The 23,880-nt window shown below is 45.1% G+C and overlaps 1 protein-coding gene across 2 annotated transcripts in view; it reads left to right on the top strand.

Moving 5' to 3' along the window:
* GRIP2 (glutamate receptor interacting protein 2) overlaps positions 1–23,880 on the top strand; it is a 294,431-nt gene that overhangs the window by 135,499 nt on the left and 135,052 nt on the right. Inside the window, exon 1 of one of the 2 annotated variants that reach the window (XM_052777589.1) lies at positions 4,616–4,872. The exons of the other annotated variant lie outside the window; for it this stretch is intronic. Coding sequence (XP_052633549.1) covers positions 4,722–4,872 — 151 coding nt within the window. The 5' untranslated portion in view covers positions 4,616–4,721. Of the gene's footprint in view, positions 1–4,615; positions 4,873–23,880 lie in introns of those variants that run through there. 2 annotated transcript variants of the gene reach the window in all.

Below are 23,880 nucleotides of genomic sequence, written 5' to 3'. Positions count from 1 at the left end.
TGTGGTAGAGGAGGATCAGGCGAGGGCTTACCAGCAAAATAGTGCTTGGAGTAGGATGCATCCCCTTGTTTTGGAGGCATTTTCTCAGTGCTGAACAAGGACACGGTGTCTCTACACTGCAGCAGACCCATGTGTTGCATGTGATTACTGAGAACCATGCTGCAGTAGGCAGTGATGCATGGGTTGACCTGTTGGCTTTGGGAACTTATTTCCAAGCTCTACGTCTGGAGAACAATGCCTTCAGTTTTGCCTGAGGGCTGACTGCCAAAAAACAGGCCAGAGGTTTAGGTATGCTTAAATCTGTCAGCTGTGACTTGGGTGGCCCAGCATAGGCAAACAGGGCTGTGTTTCTGCTTCCCTTACTCCTTAGGGTCTTCCTGCTGAAAACCTACCTTCTTTTTGTGTTTGTGGCAGATGCACCGCGCCTAAGTTTTATAAAAATTAAGGTCAATAGCATTGGCTGCTTTCCTGTTTGAAATCACCTAGGATGCTCCAATGCTGAGAAATACCTAATAATACTGCTGGTTCGGGAGCAGCCTCTTCCATGGGGTGTAGGATGGCTCTGCTGTCAGGGGTAGGATTAAACAGGAGCATGAAGGAGAGGAGGCTTGCCCAGGCTGAAGTAGAGCAGGAGGCTGTTCTCAGTCTTGTTGGGTGAGAGGCAGCCGCTGCGTGCTGCTGACTCACGTAATGACCCTTGTGCTAATGCTGTTCCCTATCATTTAAGACAAAAATAAAACTGCTAAATTGAGACCAATTTGAAACATGCGTGGTTTGCGTTGGAAAATGCTTAATAGCTGCTATACTCTAACTCTAGGACTGTGATTGGAAAAGGAGGGAGAAGCAAATAGTTTGGATTAATTTAGCAATATTAAACTGTTACTATTGAACTTTCCTAAATTCTACCCAAATCTTGGCTCAAATCAAACAGCTTCAGATAATTTGTGAGAAGCAGAAGGTGAAGCTAAGTGGGAATAAGACATGAAAAGAGTGTGTGATTACCTGAATGGAAACCAAAGTGTTTCCAGTACTCACAGTAGTTAGTGAGTTGCTTTGAAGGATTTTTCACCCCTTAAATCTTAGTGCTTTGAGGCAGCGATTTCAGCCTTCAAATGAGTAGAGAGCAACTTGCTGCCCTGACTGCAGAATAAATTTTGAAAGCAGTGTGAGTGCAATCTACAGGATTAACAGCCAGGCTGGCCATAAAGCAGAAATCGTTCCAAAACAGGTTATTAAGAGATCTCATGATTACTAACCATGAAAAAGTAGCCTAAAAGGCCTGGGTGGTTCATGGTGGCTTGTCACATTTTATAGTGCCCAGCCAGACCCTGTTTTAAGAATGTGGACACCAACCTCTCTGCTGCAGACAGCAGCGGCTCTACAGGCTTTTGCACACTAAGGCAGACAGTGATGTTGCATCAAAGACTATTTTTCTGTATCCATGTATATGATGGGCCACACGATGCTGTGGCAGGTGGGAAAATGCAGAACGGGCTGAGTGCAAGTAGCATCTGCAGTCACAGGGGACATGCAAGTTGTATCTTTTGGTCCCCGAGAGCTCATCTCAGCAAAACGTTTTATATTGCTCCATGCTGTCTTGCTTTCTTGCTGCTCACTGTGTTGTAGCTCTCTAAAATATTAATTAGATGAGGAGGGGATCGCCCTCAGATGACCCTGTATAGCTTTGCTTGCTGGATTGGGAGTCTGGGCAGCAGTACAGCCCCAGATCTGTGGGTTTTTTATGGGAGACGTGGTAATGGTGACTCAGTATGGACGACAACTTGAATTGGTTATGTCAGCTCTTACTAATGACATTGAAGACCAATAAAGTGACTCTTAGATTGGTTTGGTATTATTAGTCTTGTTATTAATTATGTAGACATGACAGCAGCATTAGTGCTAGTATTAACCATCAAAATAAAATGGAATTGCACTCATAAATCTCACTGATGAGGAATACATGAAGGATTACAGCCATTCTCCAAAGGAAAGGGGAGGAAATGGAGTGAGTCTGGAGTAGGAGTGAGATGGAGGTGGGGGAAAGTTTGGGAAAGGATACCAGTATGCTGAGGATTGTGCAAAGAAGGAGCCTGAGCAAAGGGGAGCAGGACAAGGGGTAAAGTCTGCCCCTGCCCTGGGTGGATAAGGTTGGGTTCTCCTGCATGTTAGCAGGAATTATGGACCTATCACCCTTGAGCCCTTCTGCCTGCACAGTGCTTCCCCCTTCCCTTTGGGACTCTGCTGCCGGCTTGATATGCAATCTGGGAACCACGGCAAGGGGTTTCACCATTGCGCGAGGCTGGGACAAGCACCCTGCCCATCTCCCAGGGCACTTGTGAGAGCCTTAACACCTGTGAAGAGCACGGGGGTCACAAATGGCAGAGACCAATGCAAACTGGGATGAGCACTTGCCAGGAGCAGGCTCCAATTTGGGTGCTGCCCGTTGGCAGAGGAAAGGGAAGCAGGCACATCTGTCCTGCCCTGGGGGGGAGGCAGGGAGGTCCTTGCTCAGCAGAAGAGCTGCCTTTGCTCTTGGGTAGCCGAGCCAGCTCTGACCATTGTAAACTGCTGAGGCAAGGCAGTGCAAATTACCTCCTGCCCCGGAGAAAGGTGGAAGAAGAAATATTATGCCTCAGAGGGATGGATGGGAAAGGCACAGTTTCCTGGGGTGGTGTAATTTGCACAGCGCTGCTTGTCTGGGGCCGTGTCTCATTAAAATTTGGGCCTTAATGAGCTGAGAAGACTACATCTGCCAAAGCTTGCCGTTGGGGTCTACTCTGCGGCAGTGCTGACGTGGCCACGTCTGGGTGTGAGAGTTCAGGCCTGAAAGGGTTAACCGAGGCTGGCAGTGGCTGTTGCTGGTGGGCCATGCTCTGCCCTGTGCTGGCCTTTGCATGGGGGCGGTGGGCGTGGGTTGCATCTTGCTCTGTGGGGAGAGTAATGGCTCTATTTATAATGCCTTAAATGAAGTGCATGATAATTTAATTTGTACATCCATTAATACTATCTACTGCAGGGTTTGTTCTTAATTATATCGCTCTAAATGGAGTTTTAGGCATATTAAGAGGCTCTTGGTCCTGCTGCCAGGCACAGCCGTGTCCATCCCACGCATGGTTGCTTGGAGAAGGACCCTTCCATTCCACTAATCTCACTGCCCTGGTTGGAGAGGGCTCCTCCCAATATGACAGTCACTGCCCCAAAATCACCTTTCCTCCCTGAAATGGCCAGGAGACAATCATGATGGATATTTCCTTGGCATCAGTGTGGGAGATAGGACAGTGTTGACTCTCTCTGCAGGGCCCGAGGGCAAAGGGTTCCTGTGGGACCTGCAGCCCCAGGGCCAGGAGCTACCTCAGCTCCCAAAGTTTTCCGAGGGAAGGTCATCCTGCAAATAGGAACTGGGCACCCAACTACCTCTGTAGGTTGGCCCTGGGTTGACCTGATTGTTAGTGAACTGATAATCTGCCTCTGCCATTGGTTCCCATGGGTACGAGTGGGTTAATGAGCATCTATCTAAAGTCATGTCTCATGGTCTGGTTTACAGCTGAGAAGCCAGCAGTAAAGCATCTGCCTGACTCCCAGGCAGCCTTTCCCAAGCACACAGGGTTGTTTTCCAGTTAGCCTCCTGACTCTGAAAACTCTCATTTACCAAACAAAATGATTCTTTCAAGGAGAGCACTCTTCTTACCCCCCAGCCATGCCTTGGTTTGCAATGCTAGGATGGCAATGGTGGAAGGGACTCAGAGCTCTTCAACTTTGGACATTGCCATGGACGGGAGATCATGTCAGAGCCTCCCGCATGGGGTTCTTGCATCCTTCTCAGTGATTTGGCTGGTGTCTGAGGGCAGTTGTGGCCCTGGGTGGACACGGCAGGCTGCGCGTTGTTGTCCATTAAAGTCAGTTTAAAAATATCAGAGGGTCATTTTAAAATGTTTAGAGGCTCTAAATTACTTGAAAAGTTTAGAGTCAAAATTTTGAAGTAGGGAGAGAAGCTATTTGCAGGGATGTATTTAGCGGTTGTGCTAAAAATGTCTTGACTAGCCACTTCACCTCGCGGTGCCTCAGTGTATGCAGGAAACTGGGGAAATTACTTGCCTCTTCCCAAAGATGTTGGCGAGAAAGTGATTGCTGAAAGGTGCTGGATAAATGTGAGTAATTATGCAAGTCCAGGGAAGTCAAGGTTCTTTCCTACAGACCACACAGTTATTTAGCGTTTCTCACAGTTACAGATATTATTTGCTGTCTGCATTAGCTATTTCTAATCTTTGAAATGAAGCCAGAATTCTTTAAGAGTCACTGCTTTTTCTGAGCTGATGCTGACTCTTTTGCCTGAGGAGCATTTGAAATCTGCCAGAATGCATGTATTGTTGAAAACAGAAATTGAAAACCCTATACAGGATCTGCTGCCCCTGTGAGTTATGAGCTTTCCCAAGTCATCAGGGAGAAGAAATGCCTGCTCTTGCTGTCTGCAAGAGCTGTGGATGGACAGAGGCAAAAGAAATCCTTCTCTCTCCTTCCCCCCTCCTGCCACCACCCAAAACTCTCTCTTTGGGTGGAAAGAAGCTTTTGACACAGACACACGCATGCACACACACACGAGTGCTTTCGTGCCTCCCAGTGACCTGCCTGCTTCTAGCTGTCCCTCCTTCCCAGGGAGCTGGAGCTGCTGAGACAACAGGAGTCGGGGAGATCCCGTCCCCTTTCTGTGGCTGGGAGACCAAATGAATAAAGTGAACAAGGTTTTGAAGATCCTTAAGAAGTCATCGAGGAGGAGGAAGAGATGGCGAGAGGAACTGAGGGTGGAGGAGGAAGGGGAGAGCCGGGAACTCTGTGACCCGGCTGGTTTGTGCCGTCTGCACCTCTGTACCGGTGGTAAGGAAACGGGAATGCTCCTGCTCGCCCGGAGATAACGTGCCTGTTTGATATCCATTGCTTACGTGACAGGAGAGCTTCCTACAGCCAGCCACTGCTGTCATGCTTTTCAAGGGCTGAAAAATGTTGGTGGGAGAAGCGGTAAGGGCAGGGAACTGGGACTCCTGGGTCTCCTTTATAAACCTTCTCTTGCTTGCGAGGGTGGCATTTTGCACATCTGTGGAATGGGGACAGCAGGGAGTCGTCTTTCTGGTGGGATGGTGCTCCTAAAAATGCAGGGAAAACATGTAGCTCATTGAGATTTTTGTTTGATTGTTGCGTTTTGAGGTATTTAAACCTGGATGTTTATTATGTTTATTTGTGCAACAGAAAAGCAATGGGAAATGGACAAATCTAGGTTGCTGTTTTTCTGAGGGGTGTTTTTGCCTGTGAAAATGTGCTATGGCCAAAGTCGGTCTGGACCCAGGTCCATTATATCCATCCTTATCTTCCGAGCAAACTATGCTGTGGCTGTAATATCACTGAAAATTTTTCTGGTTTCAGTCTATCTATAAAAAAGCCAAATGAAAGAAGCCCAGAATGTGAAAAAGGGGCATCTACAGCATTCACTGACATGTTCCCAGCACACTTGAACTCTCTGCCGGTGGCTGTGACCCAGCAGCGGAAAATGTGAAGGGCTGTGCATTGGCCATCGGGCTCAGCTTCCTTCATTCTGCATTGCCAGCATCCAAGGGATATAAAGCGCTTATGAAACTACACTTAAGACAAAGCTATGCTCTTGTCTAATGTAGGTCACTGTTCTTTTCACTGTCACATTTGGTAGTTTGTTTGCAATAGCATTGTTGCAGTTTTTGAACGTTTTATGGGCTCGCTCTTTTCTTTCTCGCCCACCTAATTCTATTACGCTGCTTTTCTGACCCTGTCCTGGAGCATCTGATGGCCCCGTTCTTACAGGACTGCGGGTGGCTGGATGGCTTCATTTACAGCTGGACACTTGGGGCACAGAGATGGTATTGGACTTGCCCAGGGTTACGCAGGTTGGGGCAGGGCTGGACATTGGCCTCTCAGCTTGAGGCCCGAGCCAGTGCCATGATAAGCAACACTGGTGACTATCCTGCTCTCAGCTTCAGCTTCTATGTGAAAAATGCTTTCCGCTAAAAATCTGCATTGCAAATGTGGTTCAGATCTGTGGCAGTACATCCTTCAGAGGTGAAGGTGGTATGCGCTGCTTGGACTGTCCCTTTGTGCTTTCATGTGTAACGCCTTCTTTAATTACCCCATAGCAATCAGGAGATCATACCCTAGCACAACTTGCCATCTTTCTCTGTGACCTGGATCGGACCTAAAGCCAGCCAGCCTAGAGGGTGTTTAACTGGGCTGCCTGTAACCCCAGTGGGATCAAGCCACTGGAGGATTCTTTAGCAACCTCTTCCTTGGGTCCCTCTGAGGTCTCCCTGCTGCTTTCAGTCATAAGCTGTGGTGGGAACAGGATAGGCTTCCTAACTGGGTCTTCTTTGCTTGTATGACTTGATTTGATTTGATTTCATTTATTCATGTATTCATTCATTCATTCATTCATTCTGCTTCCAGTCACCCAGACTTTTTCCTGTCTTACCTCCTCAGGTAGTTCAAGATGTCTGAGATGTGGTTTTGACACCATTTTTCCAGTGAAATATACTCAAATATTTTTGCTTAAACTTTTCATTATATTTTTTACAACATTTTTAGTTAGAAATTGATCAACAGATAAGAAAGGAAATTAAAACCTGAAAATATTTAGGTATCAGAAAACAAGGAGGCAGTGGAAAATGTTAGCTAGCCCCAAATTGTCAGTTATTACTATTGTTAACCCTGTGTGTATTTTACTTTATCTTTCTAATAGGCAGTTGTCAGCTGAGAAAGTTCACACCCAGCCCTGGGCTTTCCTGCTGCCTGGGAACCAAGGGTTGAGTTTTACATTCAGTCCACATCCTTCTAACCATCTGCTAAGCTTTTGGGTACTGACCTGGGAGATTGAGTGCTTTGGTTGTTTTTTATTTATTTGGTTATTCTTTTTACCAAAAGAATGACACAGTTCTTTCGAACCTGTAGTTAATGTTAACCTGTATGGGCAATACTAGTTAGATGGCCTGGGTCCATCTCAGCTGGACATATGGAGTGGACTTCTCCCTCTGAGCTATGTGTCCAGGCTGCTCAGCAGGGAAAAGAGAGGAATTCATGCTTCTCAACCCAAAATAGACATCTCGAACCCGTGGGATGAATTCTCTGGAGACCCTGCTCTTCTCCGTTGACTGTAAGGGAAGTATAAGTGACTGGCTAAGATGAATATGTCTCTTGCGGGTTGAATGTGGCTTGTAGGGTTTTTGGGACACGAATGTGTGACTATCTAAGAAAGTTTTGGCTTTACTGCCTGGATATGCTTTAGGTGAAGAGCCCCTCTTCCACAGTTTGTGCTACTCTGTAACAGTTTGTTAGCCTGAGGCTTTGTAAAAAGCTGAACCCATGTCTTTTTTTTCTAAATGCAAGATAGGTAGTGGGTTAATGCCCCTTCTGCCATCTAGACAACAGTGATAGGGATAGATTGCCGGAAAAAAAGCATCTGTTAAGGCAAATGGGGAGAAAAATAGTGCATTCCTGCAGTCAGGTTCTCTGCTGGCAGTTATTCCAGCCAGTTATATCTCCACAATAAAATGTAAATGAATGCACTCATTTATTTTGCAGCCTGGAGGCCTAGTGGTATGAAAAGATAAGAGAGCATTTTCCATTGTTTATATGGTAGAGGTGGCTCTTCTGTGTCTGCTGCTGTCTCTCTGATACCTTGGCAGCATTTAAATGTTGCCTTTATTATTAAAAACACATATATAGGAGTCTAATATCTTAAACAGATTAGCATGGTGTTTACAGAAGCGTCAGCCAGCCCCCACTCCCCGTAGGCTCTCGGCATTCGTGTGCCTTCTTCAGGAGCAGTGCACAGAAAGCAGAAATGCCATCAGCTGGCCCAGGACTGGTAAAAAAGCAGTTTGTGCAAAGACAAAAGGCAAGGAGTGATGGGCCTGTAGCGTGTGTGGTTGTCGCTGGTCGGAGGGGTGAGCAGGAGGGACTGGGGGACGTTTGCGAGCTGCTCCTCTGGAGGCTGGAGAGGGGGAACAAAGGGAGGGTGGAGAACAATAGGACACAGCAGTGGCATTGGGATAATCTCTGATCGTATTTAGGCATGTTTAATTGGCCTGTCAGTTTTTCACATCTCATGCATTTTCATAAGGATTCCTCTTTGCCTCTTGTTTTATCTTCTTGTAGCTCCTTGGATTTCCCTGTGGACAGTCTCTCTGGATTTGTTTTCTTCGCTCCCCCCATTTCGAAGCAGCACTGAGCTGCCTGGCTTTGTGATGTCTAAGCAGAAAGGCAGATTCAGCAAAGGGGGTGTTTGGGAAAATCTCACATTATCCTCAACAGAGGGAGTTAAATTTGGTACGGGAGGGGGAATTGTCAGTGATCTAGATGCACTTGCCATCTATTGTAGCTCTCTTTGCACTGGACTAGGGCTCTGAGTATAAACCCATGTCCCAGTCATGTGTAATGCTATGGGGAATTAAAATTTATACTGGAGACCTTTTAATTTTTTTTTTTTTTCCCTCTGGTCCCTCTGAAAGGTAAGATACGTTTATTCTTCTGATTTTCCACCCAGTATCGGCTACCTTAGAAATACAGAGCTATTCAACTTCTAGGTTAAATAAATACATTCAAAGGGAAGTGGCTCAGCCTGTTAGATCATCTGTGTTAAACTCTACCCTTCCACTGCTAAGTGATGCCAGACCTAGTTGCTTCATCCTCCCACAAGAAATCCCCCAGGCACATAATTAAAACCAAGCCATCCTTGTAAAGCCACTGGCTGAGCTCACCAGAATTGTTCCTGCATTTCTTGTGGCTTTGAAGTTCATGAGTGCTGGGGCTTGGAGAGACATGAAGACCCACAGAGACGCAGCCCTGGCAGGCAGAGTTGATCAGGAGCTGCAGTGATTGCTGACAGACTCCTCTCAGAGCCAGTCTTGTCCTACCTGACCCCTGGGGTGAAGACAAACATCTTCAGATAGGTGCCTGGCCCAGAATGGGACCACACCAACAAAAGAGTCCAAAACTACATGGCCAGGCTGTCCAAAGGGTTTGGGTGCTTTAGGTGACTTTGGGCCTGATGAAACTTGATAGCCTTTCAGAAATGTCTCATTACCAGGATTTGCGGGCTGGTGCCCTGGATATCATGGGGAAAAGCTCATGAGAAGCCAGTGGGGTGTCCCAGACCCTGGGCAAGGAAGGAGATGGGAAGAGCTGCAGGTGGTGGTGGAGGCCAGGGACAGGCGTCTCCCCATTGCTTGCTTTGGAAGAGGCACCTGTACCTCATGCCGGCAGAAGAGCAGCTGCCATAAGGCCCCCTGTGTCCCATCAGCGGGATTGCTTCGCATGGCTTTTATGCATTTTGTGATGACAGTTTGGTTTGTGGCAATTTATTGTCCTGCAGGGTTGTCTCCTCTGTTTATATCCCATGGGTCTCGTTGTACAGCAGTAAATCATTGCAAAGCTGATAGTTTAGTTTTCAGCCATAAATTCAGATGCTGGAAAAAGAGATTTGTGTATTCCTATGTCTCTCTTCTTTGAATGGGGCTGTTCATAGAGCTCTGTGTACCCCCAGGTGTGAAGGTGTTTGGCATAAGGTGTTTGGCATAAGTGGTGATAACTAAAATAGTGTCTTGAGGAACCTCTAAATAAATGCTTGCTTTTTTTTATATGCAAATGCAGGAGGTGAAGTGATTTGGACAAGGCTGTACATCAGGAAAGGGGGAGAAACAGGAAAGGGAAAAAGATCCTTTTGGCAAAGCATCGGCACCAGGCTGGGTGTATGCGTGCTGCACTATCTGGTCCTGGTCGTGGTCTGGGGACGGTGCTGGAGTACTGCAAGCAGCAGTCAAGCAGCTGAGGTTTAACGTCCTGCAGGTCCTGGATCAACTCTGAGACCTGGCACCAAGTGTTCTGCTAGTGGGAGCAGTATTGTTGCTGGTGGAAAGGGGAAAACCTAAGAGTAGGAATTCATGTGTGGCTCTGAAGAAGTCAGGGTTAATAGCATTGGGGCAGGGATAATTGTAGATAAAGGCAAAGGATCCCGAGAAAGGCAACAGGCTGGAGACCCTGATAATCCTCTTTCTGCCTGTGCCCTACAGTAGTGAGCGTACTGTAAATGAAGCAGTTATTAGCAGTTATGCTCATATCACAAGATATAAACTGGTCTACTGAGCTAGAAAGAGTTGCCCTTTTTCAACCTTTCAAAGTGATTTCCCTTGTGGTGACCAGCAGAAGGAGAAAGCTGTATTTCCTAAGTGGAGTCTGGTGCCCCTTCAAAGCCCCACCATCTCCGATCTCCCTCTTTGCTAACGGGGTCATGGAGCTGCATTATTTATAGTTCCTCCTGGGCACCCCACTTGCACGTCCTGCAGTGGCTGCGGAAGGGGGATTGCTGGCGTACACTGGAGATTCAAAGGTGAATAAAAGCTCACGAATGGTTATGGGATCTCTAACTTCCAGCTAAGATAATTGTACAGAGAAAGCCTTTGATCAAACAGAATCAATCGATTGTAACCAAACAAATTTCGCTGTGAAAATATTCTGTTTCAACATTTTCAGCAATTAAACCCTTCTTCATCTGGACTGTTTGGTGCTAGAAATTAATTAGCTGATAATATCCTCTTTAGAATAAAGACAAATGTTTTCATGTCTTTGCTGAAGGCTAATATTTGCAAAAAGAAAAGTAGATGACTTCCTTAAATCTCTGTAATCTTGCCCTGATAAATATACTTTGTTACCATTAAGGTTTCCACGAATTTCTGCATGCCTCTCTCACGTTTCCTATAATGCTAAGCACTAGAGAGTGGCTAAATCAAAGCTGCAGGTTTCAGCTTTCAGAGGACTGTAGTGATCAGCTTCAAGCCAGCCCTTCCATCTTGGGTCACCTGTAATAAACGCCAAGGAGACAGGTAAGAGTGAAAATGTGTAATGGCACAGACAGTCTTTTTCTTCAAGAGCAAGTATGTGAATGCTCATATGGTTAGAGATGGCATCCACACCTCGCTTGCTTCTCAAGTAGTTGCAGAAGCTGGGTAGTTTAGTTCTTTTTGCAGCTGATCTTGAATTAGTCTGCAGATGAGACAAGCACAGGTGAGCCTGGAGGACAACTGCTTGATTTCCTAGGGAAGCAGAGATGTGCTGAATTAACTTCTCAAAATACTCTGCAGCACTTGCTTTGGCAGCTCTTTTGCAGTTGAATAATAAAAATAAGTAAGCAAAGCCAGGCAGCATAGAAGTTTTAGAAAACTCCAGGCACCATCTTCCCTCTTACCAATCCAAAGCCCCACCTCTAGGGTGCAGCAACAGTGAATTTGAAGCAAAGTATTTTCCTGCTCGTTCACCTGATGACGGGACCAATCCATTAATAAGGAAATGCAAATAGAGGGTGAGAGTTTCAGGCTCCCTGACTATAAAATGCAGCTTTGATATTGTTTTTAGACCTCAACATAAAATATAAGGTATAGGTGAATCGTAGCCTTTGTGAAGGGCTGAGTTTGGAATTGCTAATCAGAGAAATGAACGTGGTAATTCTTGGATTAAAAAAATGTAGGCTGTTGGGGTAGGAAAGTACTTCAGAAATAGGGATAATAAATGAAGTCTGAAGAGAGTAGACATGGAAGCTGGAGTTCTCAAAGTCTCCCTTGGATGGCAAAAGTAAATATCTCCCTTAGCGGGAAGTATAAAATTGATGGTAAGTGCTTTTCAAAATACCACCTGTCAGTGAGATTTCATCCATTTTTAATTATGCCATTATGATGATAATTACTATGATTTAGCCATTTCCCAAACACATCTCCAGTTAATTATGGGTGCAGTCAATTCTTGGAAGAGTGGGCATTGGGCCACCTCTGCGATGGTGCAGCTCTGGTTCTGATAACCATAGGGCAGGCAAATCTGTACCTACTGTCAAATGGGGTAAGAAAATCAAGCCTTGTCTGAATGGAAAAATGCTTAAAGTAGGAAAAATTAATGATGAGTTTTCAGATGGATGTATGCATTTAATTAGGGCTGGGCTTGGTTCCCTAGTCTGCTGTTGGCTCCCAGTCCGATACTGGGCAAGCCACCAATGGGCAAGTTTTCTGCCAGAGTAAACTGCTGTGGCTGTTTTGCAGACAAGAAACCAATGCCAGTTATATGTGGCAGTGGATGCAGTCATTAAATTTGATGGTGCACAAGAATAATTTAGCTTGATGTCCTGTAAAAACACAGGCCAAAACCTTCATCTCTGTATCACTAGTAACTTGGAAAAGACCAAGGCAAACCTTCTGGTTGGTTTTCTGGAAGGCAGACACCTGGTTTTGATTTAAGGAGACCAGAACGCAGATAACGTGCTCTTTCCCTAAGTAATTTGTTCTTGTGAGTGAAACACCTTTATTGCTATTATTTTGGAAAAGGTATCTGTCTATAACAGTTCAAAATTGAGAGAATCTTACTTCTCTTGGCCCATTCTTTCTCTGTCTCCTCAAACTGCACTCAGTATGATATGGGAACATTTGTACAATGCAGGCAAAATGAGCCCCCAGATGAGATCTATATAAGCAAACATAATATTGGTACACTGTGTTTAATGATAATAACAAAATTCAATTTCATGGGTCCTTAAGACCTCTTAAACACTCTGATATTGATTTAATAATTGTGTAACTTCGAACTTTAAATCTTTTGCTTAAAAAACAGTCATTTTTTACTGGGTGCTAAATCAGTAACAGCAAGTCTACTAGCACAAACATGCTATTTAAAAAGGTACATATATCTCCTGGCAGAAACAGTACTGATTCGGCATGATTATTTTAAATTTCCCAATATAACATGTCTAAAGTGAGGCTGTTTAATTTCAAAGCTAAGCTGCATGTTGCAGTGACCGCAGGTTTCCTATCACCCTTTTTGGGGCCGAGAGGACTGACGGTGCTCTGTAACTAACAGTGAGATTTGTGTATTATCTTTTAACTGTGCTCCCAGTAAAAGACTGCAGCTGGCACTTAAACTGGGTAATGAGAACCTGTTTAAAAGGGAAACGACTTTTGGCCTTTGGCACACTAACTTGTCTCGGGCTGTTACTATCTAATTGCTTCATTAGCACAACAGCAATGTGAAATACAGTGAGAAGACTGTTGGGAGTACATACATGAAGGCATAGCGTGACCCCTGTCTAGGCTAGCATCTGCACTCAGCATTTGCAAGAGGCTTTCGTTCTTCTAAGTAAATTGGCAGTCAGAGTGAGTGGCAATATAGCACATGGAGATAAGACTATTTTAATTTCTTGCTTCAGGAGACTCAGCTGTCTCCTTGGAGAGACTGATGCCTTGTCCATGGATTTGCAGATTGAACAAACATACTGTACCATTTAATTATTAAAGAACGGCTTTAGCATTTCCTGGCAAAATAAACTATGGTCTTAGGCTGAATCCCGGCAACAATTTTCTACCTGCAAGACAATGCTTCTTACTGTGGGCTACAGGCAGTACCACTTGGGTCACTACTCTTTGGGATAATACAAGTCTTATAACCCCAGTTCCAAACGTATACATTTTCGTACAGTTAAGTAGCTGCTGTTATTTACTACTATTGCAGCAGCATTTCCAAGTAGGGACCTGGTTTCTCTTACACTCTATGTTGTGCAGAAGCAGGAAAAAAAGATGGGCTGAGCATTAAGCACCTGTGCTTTTGGTTTGCTCTGGATGCTGATAAGTCTGCAGCATCACCACTGAAATATTACCAGGAAGGAATGTAAGAACACTTTTTACACGTGAATTGTTGAGAAGTTCTTGTCAGCTGATAAAATAATTATAGTAGGAGGAGATGCCTAAGTAATACTGATAGGGCTCAAGTTGGAAGCTCAAAAAAGAGGAACATAGATGTGAATGTTTAAATTAGCTGCCTTCTTAGCTTTGGGACATAATCCAAATGCCATTCACCTACTTGAATTGCAGAAAAGTGCCCATAAAATCCTACACATTCAGCCTTCCTGCCAATCTGGGGTGTGAATTATGGAGAGGACAACTAGGAAGACATCATCAGCACATAGCTTTCGCCCCTAGCCTTCACTTGTCTTTAAATCATCTTCCTTAAATTCTAGTCTCAGTCTAATCTAGATACAAACCATTAGCATCTCAGTGGTTTGGCTTGGAGGTGTAGTCCCCATGAGTGTTACTTTTGGAACTGTGGGACCGTGGTGCTTACAAACAGCTGCATTCACAGTCTCAGCAAATGTGATAGTGAGAACTGGGCATTTCTCCAAAGAGCTTCTTGCTGGTTTCTTGCAGCTGATGCTACAGAGGGTTCAGGGTCTGGAGAAGTTTTAGTTCAGGGAAATAATTGCATATAGCTAAAAATTAAACATGGCATTTCTCGTGACATGGCCTTCTGTGAAGCTGGTGAGTTTGTAAAAAGTTGCACAGAATGTTCAGAGCATGTGTCAGAGAAGTCACCCGTGGATGCAGAAAATAAGAAGGGCTTTCAAAATACTGAGGGTGAAGGTTAATGACTGAAGCCTGTTTGTCTACTTAGCTGAACACAGTTACATGACAGACTGTCACCTTTGTAAGTTATTGTCAGGGTAATTAAACCTAATAGTGCCACATCAAACTTCCCCCCATGATGTTACTCAGTTGGAGGCTGTGGCATTGCACTGGGAAGGCCGTAGCCATGCTAATTAGGACCAAGCTAGGTACTTGTAAAGCATAATTTAGACCATTTCCTTTTGGGAATTGTCTACTAATCGAGCATGGTTTCAGTGAAACAGTTCATTGTTCAGGCTGTCACCGGGATCATTTATTAAGGGTAATCAGTTAAAGCAGTACAGGTGTCAATGTGGGCAGCGTATCTTCTCCCAAACCTTTGTTATTGACAATGTCAACACACGAGGAAAAACAAGCTTTGCCAAGCTGTCATTTTGACTCCCCCGGCCCCGAACTAACAGCATTTGTTAGCAGTACATTTGATTTAACAGGCACCGAGAGGCAATGAACTTGGAGCCTGGGGTCTGTTCGGTTGCTTTGGGGAGGGGGTGAGCACCTTCTGGCTGCTGGCTGCCCCGGTGCTGCTCTGCTTTACACAGAGGATAGGGGTATTTCTGCGGGAATCCACGCATCGGGAAGGAGAGCTTCATCACTAACACACAGCAACTCATGAGTCTATGGGATATCTGATTTTTATAGATCAGCTCAGCCTGAGTTTTGTTCAAGGCATTGCTGTATTGGATCTGTTGTTTCAGCATTGATCTGACTTCCTAAGGCAGACTTTTTGTCTCCAAATGCTTTAATGCCACATTTGGCTGATGTTATTTGCTTCTGTGGCTCTCAAAGAGCTCCCAAGCTGTTAGGGGGAGATCGGTTGTCTGCTAATTGCAATGGCTTATCTTAACATGCGCTGTGGCATTAATATTTTTGAGAGATACCTTCAGTCTGTTGCCGGCCAGTCTTTTTAATGTCTTTTTACTGGACAGAGTTATCCAAAAAGTCTGTTTACCAAGGGCAAGATTTTAACAAAGTGCTGTAGTAAGAAGGCAGGCTGTTTCATACCTTTTGTTACTGATACCTGAAATTATTTCAATGAGACTCTACTCGTGCTATTTATAGAGCAAAACCGTCTGTAGTGAACTTTGTCTATCTTGCTTTCTTTTTAAATGGAAGATGTACACTGGTTAGCCAGTTTAATGTTGTCTGATCTATAGTGATGATAAAAAGCCTGTTACCCCAGTATCTGGTAATATCTGTTTTTACTTTTTGCAGACAATGTGCAAATACAAAATGAAAAGAAAAATAAATGGCTGCCTTTCCATAGAAATCTGCATTTTTCTCCCCAGAACCCGTTTTATGGTTCTGCCCACTGCCTGTTCCTATAGTCATACAGAATTGAAGCACATATAAAGTAAGGTTGGAACATCCTTTAAACTAGCGAAGAGAAGATGAAAATAATCCGAACAAATTCACAAAGGCAGTATTTTCAGTATTTGTAACATTAATGCATTCAACCATAACTATACCTGTTAGTAAGGAAATACTGCCTTTTAAAATACATTTTAGTATGGTGTGTAATTTTCAGGATATGTATTAGACACATGGGATTTTGCATTATTATTCCTGAGGAAGGAAAGAAACTGTATGGCAACTTCAAGGAAAAAATTAACTAATTTAATGTAAGCTCTACTTTGAATAGTTTCTGCTCCTTTAATTTTGTTCTGATACATATTTTTAAATGTTTACATGAATAGAAGACTGTTTTCTTCCCTACCATTTCTCCAGTTCGCTATTATAGAAAAAGTGTAATCATTGACACGCAGATAAATGCAGCAGTACATGCATATATTCTGAATACTGTATATTCATTATTCACACAGTGTTTTGCTTTATTTTTCTGAAACTCGGTATATATCTATTTTCATTATCCTCTTGCATTATTTGCAATGGAGTCTATGGCTTGGCAGAGCCACTTCAAATACCAGACATGATAAATGGTAATAGATTTCCCATTATACAAATGCTTTTTTATCCTCTTAGTTTAATTGCTGCATTTCTCACTCCTTCTATTGTGCACTCTTGATGACCGGTGTCCCCACAGTCATTTCCTTAGCTGAAATGAGGATTAGATTTATACGGGAGAGCGCCGAAAACACACTTGTTTCAGTATCAAAGAGAAACAGCTGTGTTTTGTTTGTGACTGGAATTTCCTCTGAGGTAAAACCAATTGTCTTGGGACACCCAGGCAATTCCCCTGGCTAAAGAAGTTCTCTGAGCCTCGCAGAGGAGGGTAAATTGGATCTTAATATTCAGGTTTATGTCTGAATATGCTTAAATCCTAGTGATGAACCTAGAGAGAGGAGGAAACGGCATGGTTCCTCTAGTCTTATTTGTAGACTGGTATTTCAGCATCATGAAAGCAGGCAAAATCTGGTGCAAAATGGTATTTTGATTGGGAAAAGCGTATAAATTCCTCTGCTACAGCTCCAGTGAAATTAATTGCAAATGCACGTGCTCAGTAGAGGTGAGACAAGAAAAAGCAACCTGGACAAGCAAGCAACTGTGTGTGGGGAGCTGGGGATCACTTCTCAGGCTGTCTCAGAAATTGAACATTTGGAGCTCGGTGTGCTGTGATCAGGCTCCCTGGGCTCTTGCAGCTGTGGCAGAAGCAGCAGGAGAAGCCCTGTTGCCCGGCCCCATCCCTCAACCCATTGCCAGCCCCACGTGCGTGTTTCTCATGCAACACAAACATTCTCAGGCTTTTCGTCTTCTGTATGAGGCTTTAAATACATACATTACATCTAAATTTATCTGTACTTAATATACACGTACACACCTGTCAATGCTTTAAACTCTGTATTTTAAAGAAAACAAGATGGAGTCAAGAAGATAATCTTTCATGCTGTTACATAAAGATTGATCTCTAAAGCACGGAGGGTTTATTAAGTTTTGAGGGTCTGTAATTGGAATTCTTGAATTTGAAATTTGGTGTTAGCTCCTCTGGGATTGCCATTTGCGCTGTGCTGCTAACGCTGCCATGCGTTCAAAGCAGCTCTCTTTTAGCCCTTTCCTTGCTGGAAAGCTTTCTGGGTCAGTCTGTATTACGTTTTCCTTTGGCTCCAAACTTATTTGAGTTTGAATTTACCAAACTGTGCATGTGTCTTACCAACCTAAAAAGTGGGAGGGTGACCCTGGTAATTAAGTGCAAAGACTCAGTAGTACAGCACTGCTGAGGTCAGGCATCAGAGTTGAATTATTCTGTGTCATGTCTCTAAGGGGCCTCCTGAAAAGATGCAGTGTGTTGCTGCCTGCAGCAGTTGGTCTGTGGAAACAATTTGCGACTTCCTAAGTCATCTGTGGGGTCAGCAGAAATGTTGGCTAGAGAAGGTGCGCAGAGAGTTGGTAAACTCCCAAATGTCCAGCTATTGAGAGCAGCCTTTAGCCCTCAGGTATTGAATTACTAATGGGGCTTTCTTCTATAAATCCTGAGTTTTCCTGTAGGTTCCTGGAAGGCACCTTTGAACTCCCCTGGGACCATGGTAAGAAGCGGTTGAGAACTGCTTCTGCCATTGTCTGAATTCCCATACAGAGAGGGAAGAATATTTTGCCTGCTTCAACTGCTAAAAAGCACTGAGAGAGGCTCAGCTCAGTAGAAAAGGCCAACCAAAGTGCTGTTCCTGGTGTGATTTGGGTCTGAAAGTCAGATGAAAGGTAGTAGTAACATATCTATCAGGCAGAGTCCTCAGCAAGTGTCCTTCTCCCAGAAGAGTGTGGGGGTGAGCAGGGCTGGGCAAGGAAGGCAGCGAGACCCGTGTGCCATCACGAACCCTTTCCAAGGTCCTTCCACCCAAAGAGAGTGGGAAGAGTCCACATTTCTCTGCGTGACCCTCCCTGACTTGGGAAGTGTGCTGTGAAGAGATGGAGAAGAGCAAGAGGGGTGTCGGGGGCAGAGTGTAGGGGTGCATGATCACTAACATGTGCAGTTCAGACCTAAAACTGCTGCCATGGAGGGGCAAAGTACATCCCGTTACCACTGATGCCTCTCTGGCCCAGAGATGCAAGTCGGGGTCTGGGCGGTCAGAGGATGGTTTGTGGAATCAGGGCCCCACAAACCACAGTCCTAATTTTTGTTGAATGCAGACAAAAATCGTACCTATGGAAGTTCTGCAGATTACTGTTTTGAGGCAGTACTGGGCTATGCAAGTCTGCATTTACCCCTGCTTGAAAAGACAAATTAATATAACTAAGCTTTGTGATGACTTAGTGGTAAACCTCTGCTGTTGTTCTCTCCCAGGCATTCAAAAGTCCAGAAAATTATTCATTTGGAAATCTGAGTTTCGGTGACTGCACGTGAGAAAATGTCAGAATAGTAAGCTGAATAAAAGAACAGGTAGTGCTGTATCTTCTCCGCTAATATCTCAAATGGCTATTCCTTGGGTAGATTTATTACACTGTCTCTAATATATTGTATATGTATTTCACCCTACTGTGCTGCCTGTATTTGACAGGGGGTAACCTGGGGACTATGAATGGTGTCTTGTCACCATGTGACCCACAGGCTTTTGGTTTTTCATGTCCTCTTAGTCACCAGACCTGGCTGGACAAAGGGACCTCTTTTCTTTTAGGTGCACCAAATCCACCATCCAGTTATGCTGGCTCTGAGTCCTTGTTACAGGTCCCTCAAACTCCTTTTTATCCCACAAAGTAGGCCCTCTTCAACATCGCTGGTCCATCCAGGTGTGGTGGGTCTCACCAAGAGTCCAACCCACACAGACCCTCGGGTAGTATGGCTGGGAAGAAACCTCTGCTGTCTCCCGCAGCACGAACTCCTGGTGAGGGTTTGTATGGGGCTGACTTCTCGTGGGGACCCAGAGTGGTCCTGCCAAGAGCGAGGCATCTGTCTTACTTTCCCCTAAATTCCCTGGTAATTCTGCCCAAAATAAGCTTCGTGTTTTCTGTTACTCAATAACCCCTGCCGAGAACCAGCTATATCCTGGGATGTTGCCAGGGGCTGCCTGCTGTCCTCTGCTGTACGCAACAGCTTATGAAAACAAAATCTCTCCAGCAGTTTTGAAAGTGTGGCCCTGAACTGCCCCAAGGTTGCTCCATCCCCAGCAAAAATCTCCAGGATGATCCATCACCCCACTTCTGCAAGTAAGAGGTGAGACTCGGGATACATCAGGCATTTTGTTTGGGGAGCTGACGTTCAACAGGTGGCTTGTGTGTCCCTGGCACGGTGGCTTCGCTCTCAGGTCTGCAGGACATTGTCGATGGTTTCTGCAGACACAAAAAGTTCTTTTGCAGAAAAGTTTCTTTAGTAGGACTTGGGCTGCCAGGGCCATTACCAGCACATAGCCCCAGGGCACGAGCGCTGGTGCTGGGTTTCTAGTGAACTGGTCCCATAAAATGGAAGGCTTTTATCTCCTTTGCTCTGGTAAGCTCTGGATTAGCTTTCTGGTGAAGTGCAAGCACGCACCCATATGTGCTAAGGAATAATGTTACTTTGCAAATTAGTATGTTAATGTAGTACCAGATTCCCAGCCCTTAACAGCAGGAGACTGGCGATAGGTTTATAAACATCAATGAATGATTTTATTCATCTGGACAAGATAACAAGACAAAACAGCCCCGCGCTGGAAGTATTGGAAAGGGTCTGTGTCCCCCCTAGCTCTGTCTCTGCCATCCTCCCCCCAAAACCCCTTCCCTCTCCCTCTGCCACTACATAAAGCACGACTCCATTTCACAGTAATCATAAATTAATTTCGAGCCAGCAGCCCCTCACAGAGCCAGGCAGAGGTGCGGAGGGAGAAGCGGCACAGAGCCATGTGAGCGGAGCGCTGGAGGCTGCGGTCGGGGAAGATGTTTGCTGTTTCGCTCAAGTGCCGGCTCGGGGTGGTGAGACGGAGGAATAAAGGTATGGTGAGAGCAGAGCGACTTGCTCCTGCCTGCGAGAGGGACTTGGAGGGGACTTACTTGAACATTTACTTTTCCTCAGCTGGGCAGGCAGAAAAAACCTTACATGGTCTGTCATTGATTTTCACCCTTGATGTGCGTTGGCGGGGGGGAGCAGGATTATTTTACTTTCTTGCATGTGGTATATTTTTCAGTGGTTGGATTTTTTTTTTTTTCCCCCATTGGCTCTCTGGATTTTTATTCTATCCATCTGCCATAGTTATTATTGAATTAAAGTAGATTTAGGTGTGCCTCAGAGTCTCACAAGGTTTCCCTCCTCCCATGTGGGAGCTGTTACTTTGCAGGGAGAGGCACTTGGGTGTTTGCCGGACTCCACCAGGCTGTTTGGAGTCCTGATGTCTGCCCCTCCCCACACTCCTTCCAGGAAGGGAGTGGGTTGAAAGGATGGGAAACCTGGGAGGATAACAGGGAGAAAATCAACTTTGAGAAGATTTGAGGAGCAGTAATATTTTAAGTATATCTCAGAGTAATTTAATCTGAGACAGGACAGAGCTGCTGTTCTCACAATCCTGCAGCGTTGCATGCGATGAGAAATAAAGTTTTTTGATGCCGGACTGTGATCCTGGGGTCCCGTGACGCCAGTTTAGTTGTGTGAGTGTTAGATGGTCTCTGAACTTCTGTGGTGGAGGTTGCTGTGGCTGCAGTGGCTGCAGAGCTCCAGGCTCACAGGGCGCCTTGCAGCCTGGGCTCAGTCCCCTCGCCGTTGCCTTTGATTTCTGAAAGGTTTGCATTTTAATGGGGCCTGGAGCCGTTGCTATCTGCTGGGAGCTCTGCTCTTGTGTGCAAGCCCTTGCTGCCGGCGGCCCTCCTGCAGCAGATCAAAGTCCTTTGGCATAAAGGAAGATGACCTGCATTTTTATAGGGACCTCTAAAGAACAACAGTTTTTAGGAGCTCGGTGTAACTCAGATGTTATTGATTTCAGGCTTCACTGAGTGCATAAACTCAGCTGTTAGCCTCACTTAAGGGGAGGGAGACTTCTTTGCTGGTGCAGGGATTTGTGTGTTGACACATGGGAACTCTGTCAGGATACTGGCAGGTGTGAGACTTTGGTAGCAAAGGGAAGGGCCTGAATGCAATGCATATGTTTCTGAGGTGGACTAGACCGTGAGCCGGGGGTGCAGTTCCTGTGCGTTACTTGCCTAGTAAGTAAAAAAGTATTTGCTTAGATCAAGGTTGCAGTTCTATGGGACAGCCCTGAGTACAGAGCAGGAGCCTGAGGACTGCTACACTTGACATTGATTATTGGGGTACTAAGAGAGCAAAGGAGCACGTGGGTTATGATTGCCTCGCCGTGCTCCTTCCTCGGGTGGGTACGCAGGCAGTGTTGGGGACACAAGAGGCATCAGCAAGCCGGTCTCTGTGCTCTTTGCTGCACAGAAGGACACGTTCACCCTGGGGTTACTGTCCTGCTGTGGCAGCCTCGGAGCTGAGCTTATTTCAGATGTATGAATTTGTGTTTGGCATCATTTGCCTTTGACAGTTTAAGTTTTATGCTGACGCTTCTTTGTTTCTTCTCCCTGGTTTGGAGGCTTCGTGGGCTTCTCTCTGAACTGGAAGGAGTTTCATATTTGCAATCAGGGTGGTATAAGTAGGATTTCCACCTCCTAGAGTGATGCCTGGAAGCGCTTGGATCAAACACAGCCCTGGGGCCCTTTTTAGCGGGGAGATGCCGTGAGAAGATTTGGTGCCCTGTTAGTTTTTCCAGTTCTTTTTCCCTGGTACGCTTTTTTGCTCAAGCATCCTAAAGGAATTGGCAATAGTGTTGTAACGTGAGGAGTTTTTTTCTTATGCAGTTTTCTAGGGAGGTTAGGAAAGACTGTTTTGACACGGGGAGAGTAAGTGCATTTGTGCCTGCAAGACACTGTGAAAATGCAGCCTGAGATAGTAATGAAGGTTACAAAAATGTTATCCCTGTACTACCTGATAAAGTTTCAGTGGCTTTGGTTGAAATATTTAGAATTTACTTAAATCACCTGCATTTCTTAGTGACAGATTTAAATGAGAGAATCACTAATCCAATGCTAAATTGTACTGCTTTGATCAAGGATTAAACTGAGCTGGAACTGGCTTTTGGGACTAGAGATTTGAAATGAACAGCCAGAGAGAGATGTTGTTACTTGTCTTCTATATTTTGGGACAGCTGATGTTTAAAGTACATCCCCAAGAGATTGAGCAAAAATAAATAATGCCTAGGCACTGTTGCTACCAGAATGAGCTCATCATGACTGGGCAGAAATTAAGGATGGGAGCTGGTATGAATTATGCTAGCAAGTAACAAACTCAGCTGCATTTCCCATCTGTAAATGCTCAAAAACTAACTATCTATCTATTCCATCCTAGTAGATGGTTAGGCCTGGTAAAAACGTTTGTTATTTCGCACTAAAAATCCCACCATCTTTGTTTCAAAGAGAGAAAGGAAGACCTAGCGAAGGGGTCTGCAGAGGGATGTGTGAAGGAGAGTGGCCCAGCCCACGTATCTGTCCTCTGGTCCAGGCATTTATGTGACCCTGTGTCCCAAAACCATGTGCTCTGCCTGGGTCTGCGGCTGGATGCTTGCTAGGCGAGATACCCCTTCTGCTCAAAGTTGATTGTAATTTAATTGTAAGGTAAGGTGTTCAAATTTCAGCTATGGTGGCTGCTGGTAGTTTTATGTAGTTTTAAATTTAAACATCCTCATGGAAATGAGGGTTGATCTCCCCGTACTAATTGCTACTCTGCTTCATAACAGACCCTTCCCACAGGCTGGCACTTCTTAGGCAAGCTTTCCTCCAACTCCCTGCTTTCTGCTGCATTTTCTTTTCCTTCCCTCAAACTCCGGCTGCTCCTCCCTAGCTAATCCCCTCACTTCAGAGAGAAATTCTTGCTGTCGGTCCTCTTGGATTCCTGCTTTCCTTTTCTTGCCGAGCCCTTGAGCTTTTCCTGGCATGGGGAACATTCACAGTTAATGCGGCAGGCATTCTATACGGCTGGCCGGGGGCAGGCAGCGCTTCCCTGCCCGCAGCTCAGCAGCTGCCTTTGGCCAACATTGGCTCATACAGCTCTAGGGCTCCTCACTCCTTTTCAAGGTCCCTTTATCCTTTGCGGAAGGTGCTATCGAAAACCCTAAGGAACAGTCACTTGTCCAATACAATAATTAAACTTTCCTCAGTATTAGTGCTTTTTTCCATTGGAAAAGCTAAAAGACATTAGCAAATGCTGTGCATGTCAGGTAGCGAATGTCTGTTTGAAGGGTTGTTGCCCCCCACGCCTGTGTTGCTGCCATGCGTCCCGCTGCCGCGATTTCTATATGGCCATGCCTGATGTTCAGCTGAGGTCAGATTGGACTGTTTGGGGAGTGGTGGGAGGTCATTCGCTTCCCTGCCAGCCCGCAATTACTGCAGCAAATCAACTGTATTTTATAAATAAGTAAACAGAAGTGGTGGAGATCCTAAATCATTAACCAGATACATGTGTCAGCCTGAAAAG

The sequence above is a fragment of the Harpia harpyja genome, chromosome Z, assembly GCF_026419915.1.
Source record: "Harpia harpyja isolate bHarHar1 chromosome Z, bHarHar1 primary haplotype, whole genome shotgun sequence".
Classification (NCBI taxonomy): Eukaryota; Metazoa; Chordata; class Aves; order Accipitriformes; family Accipitridae; genus Harpia; species Harpia harpyja.
Note: the sequence above shows the minus strand (reverse complement) of the source record. Positions and strands in the feature narration are given on the sequence as shown.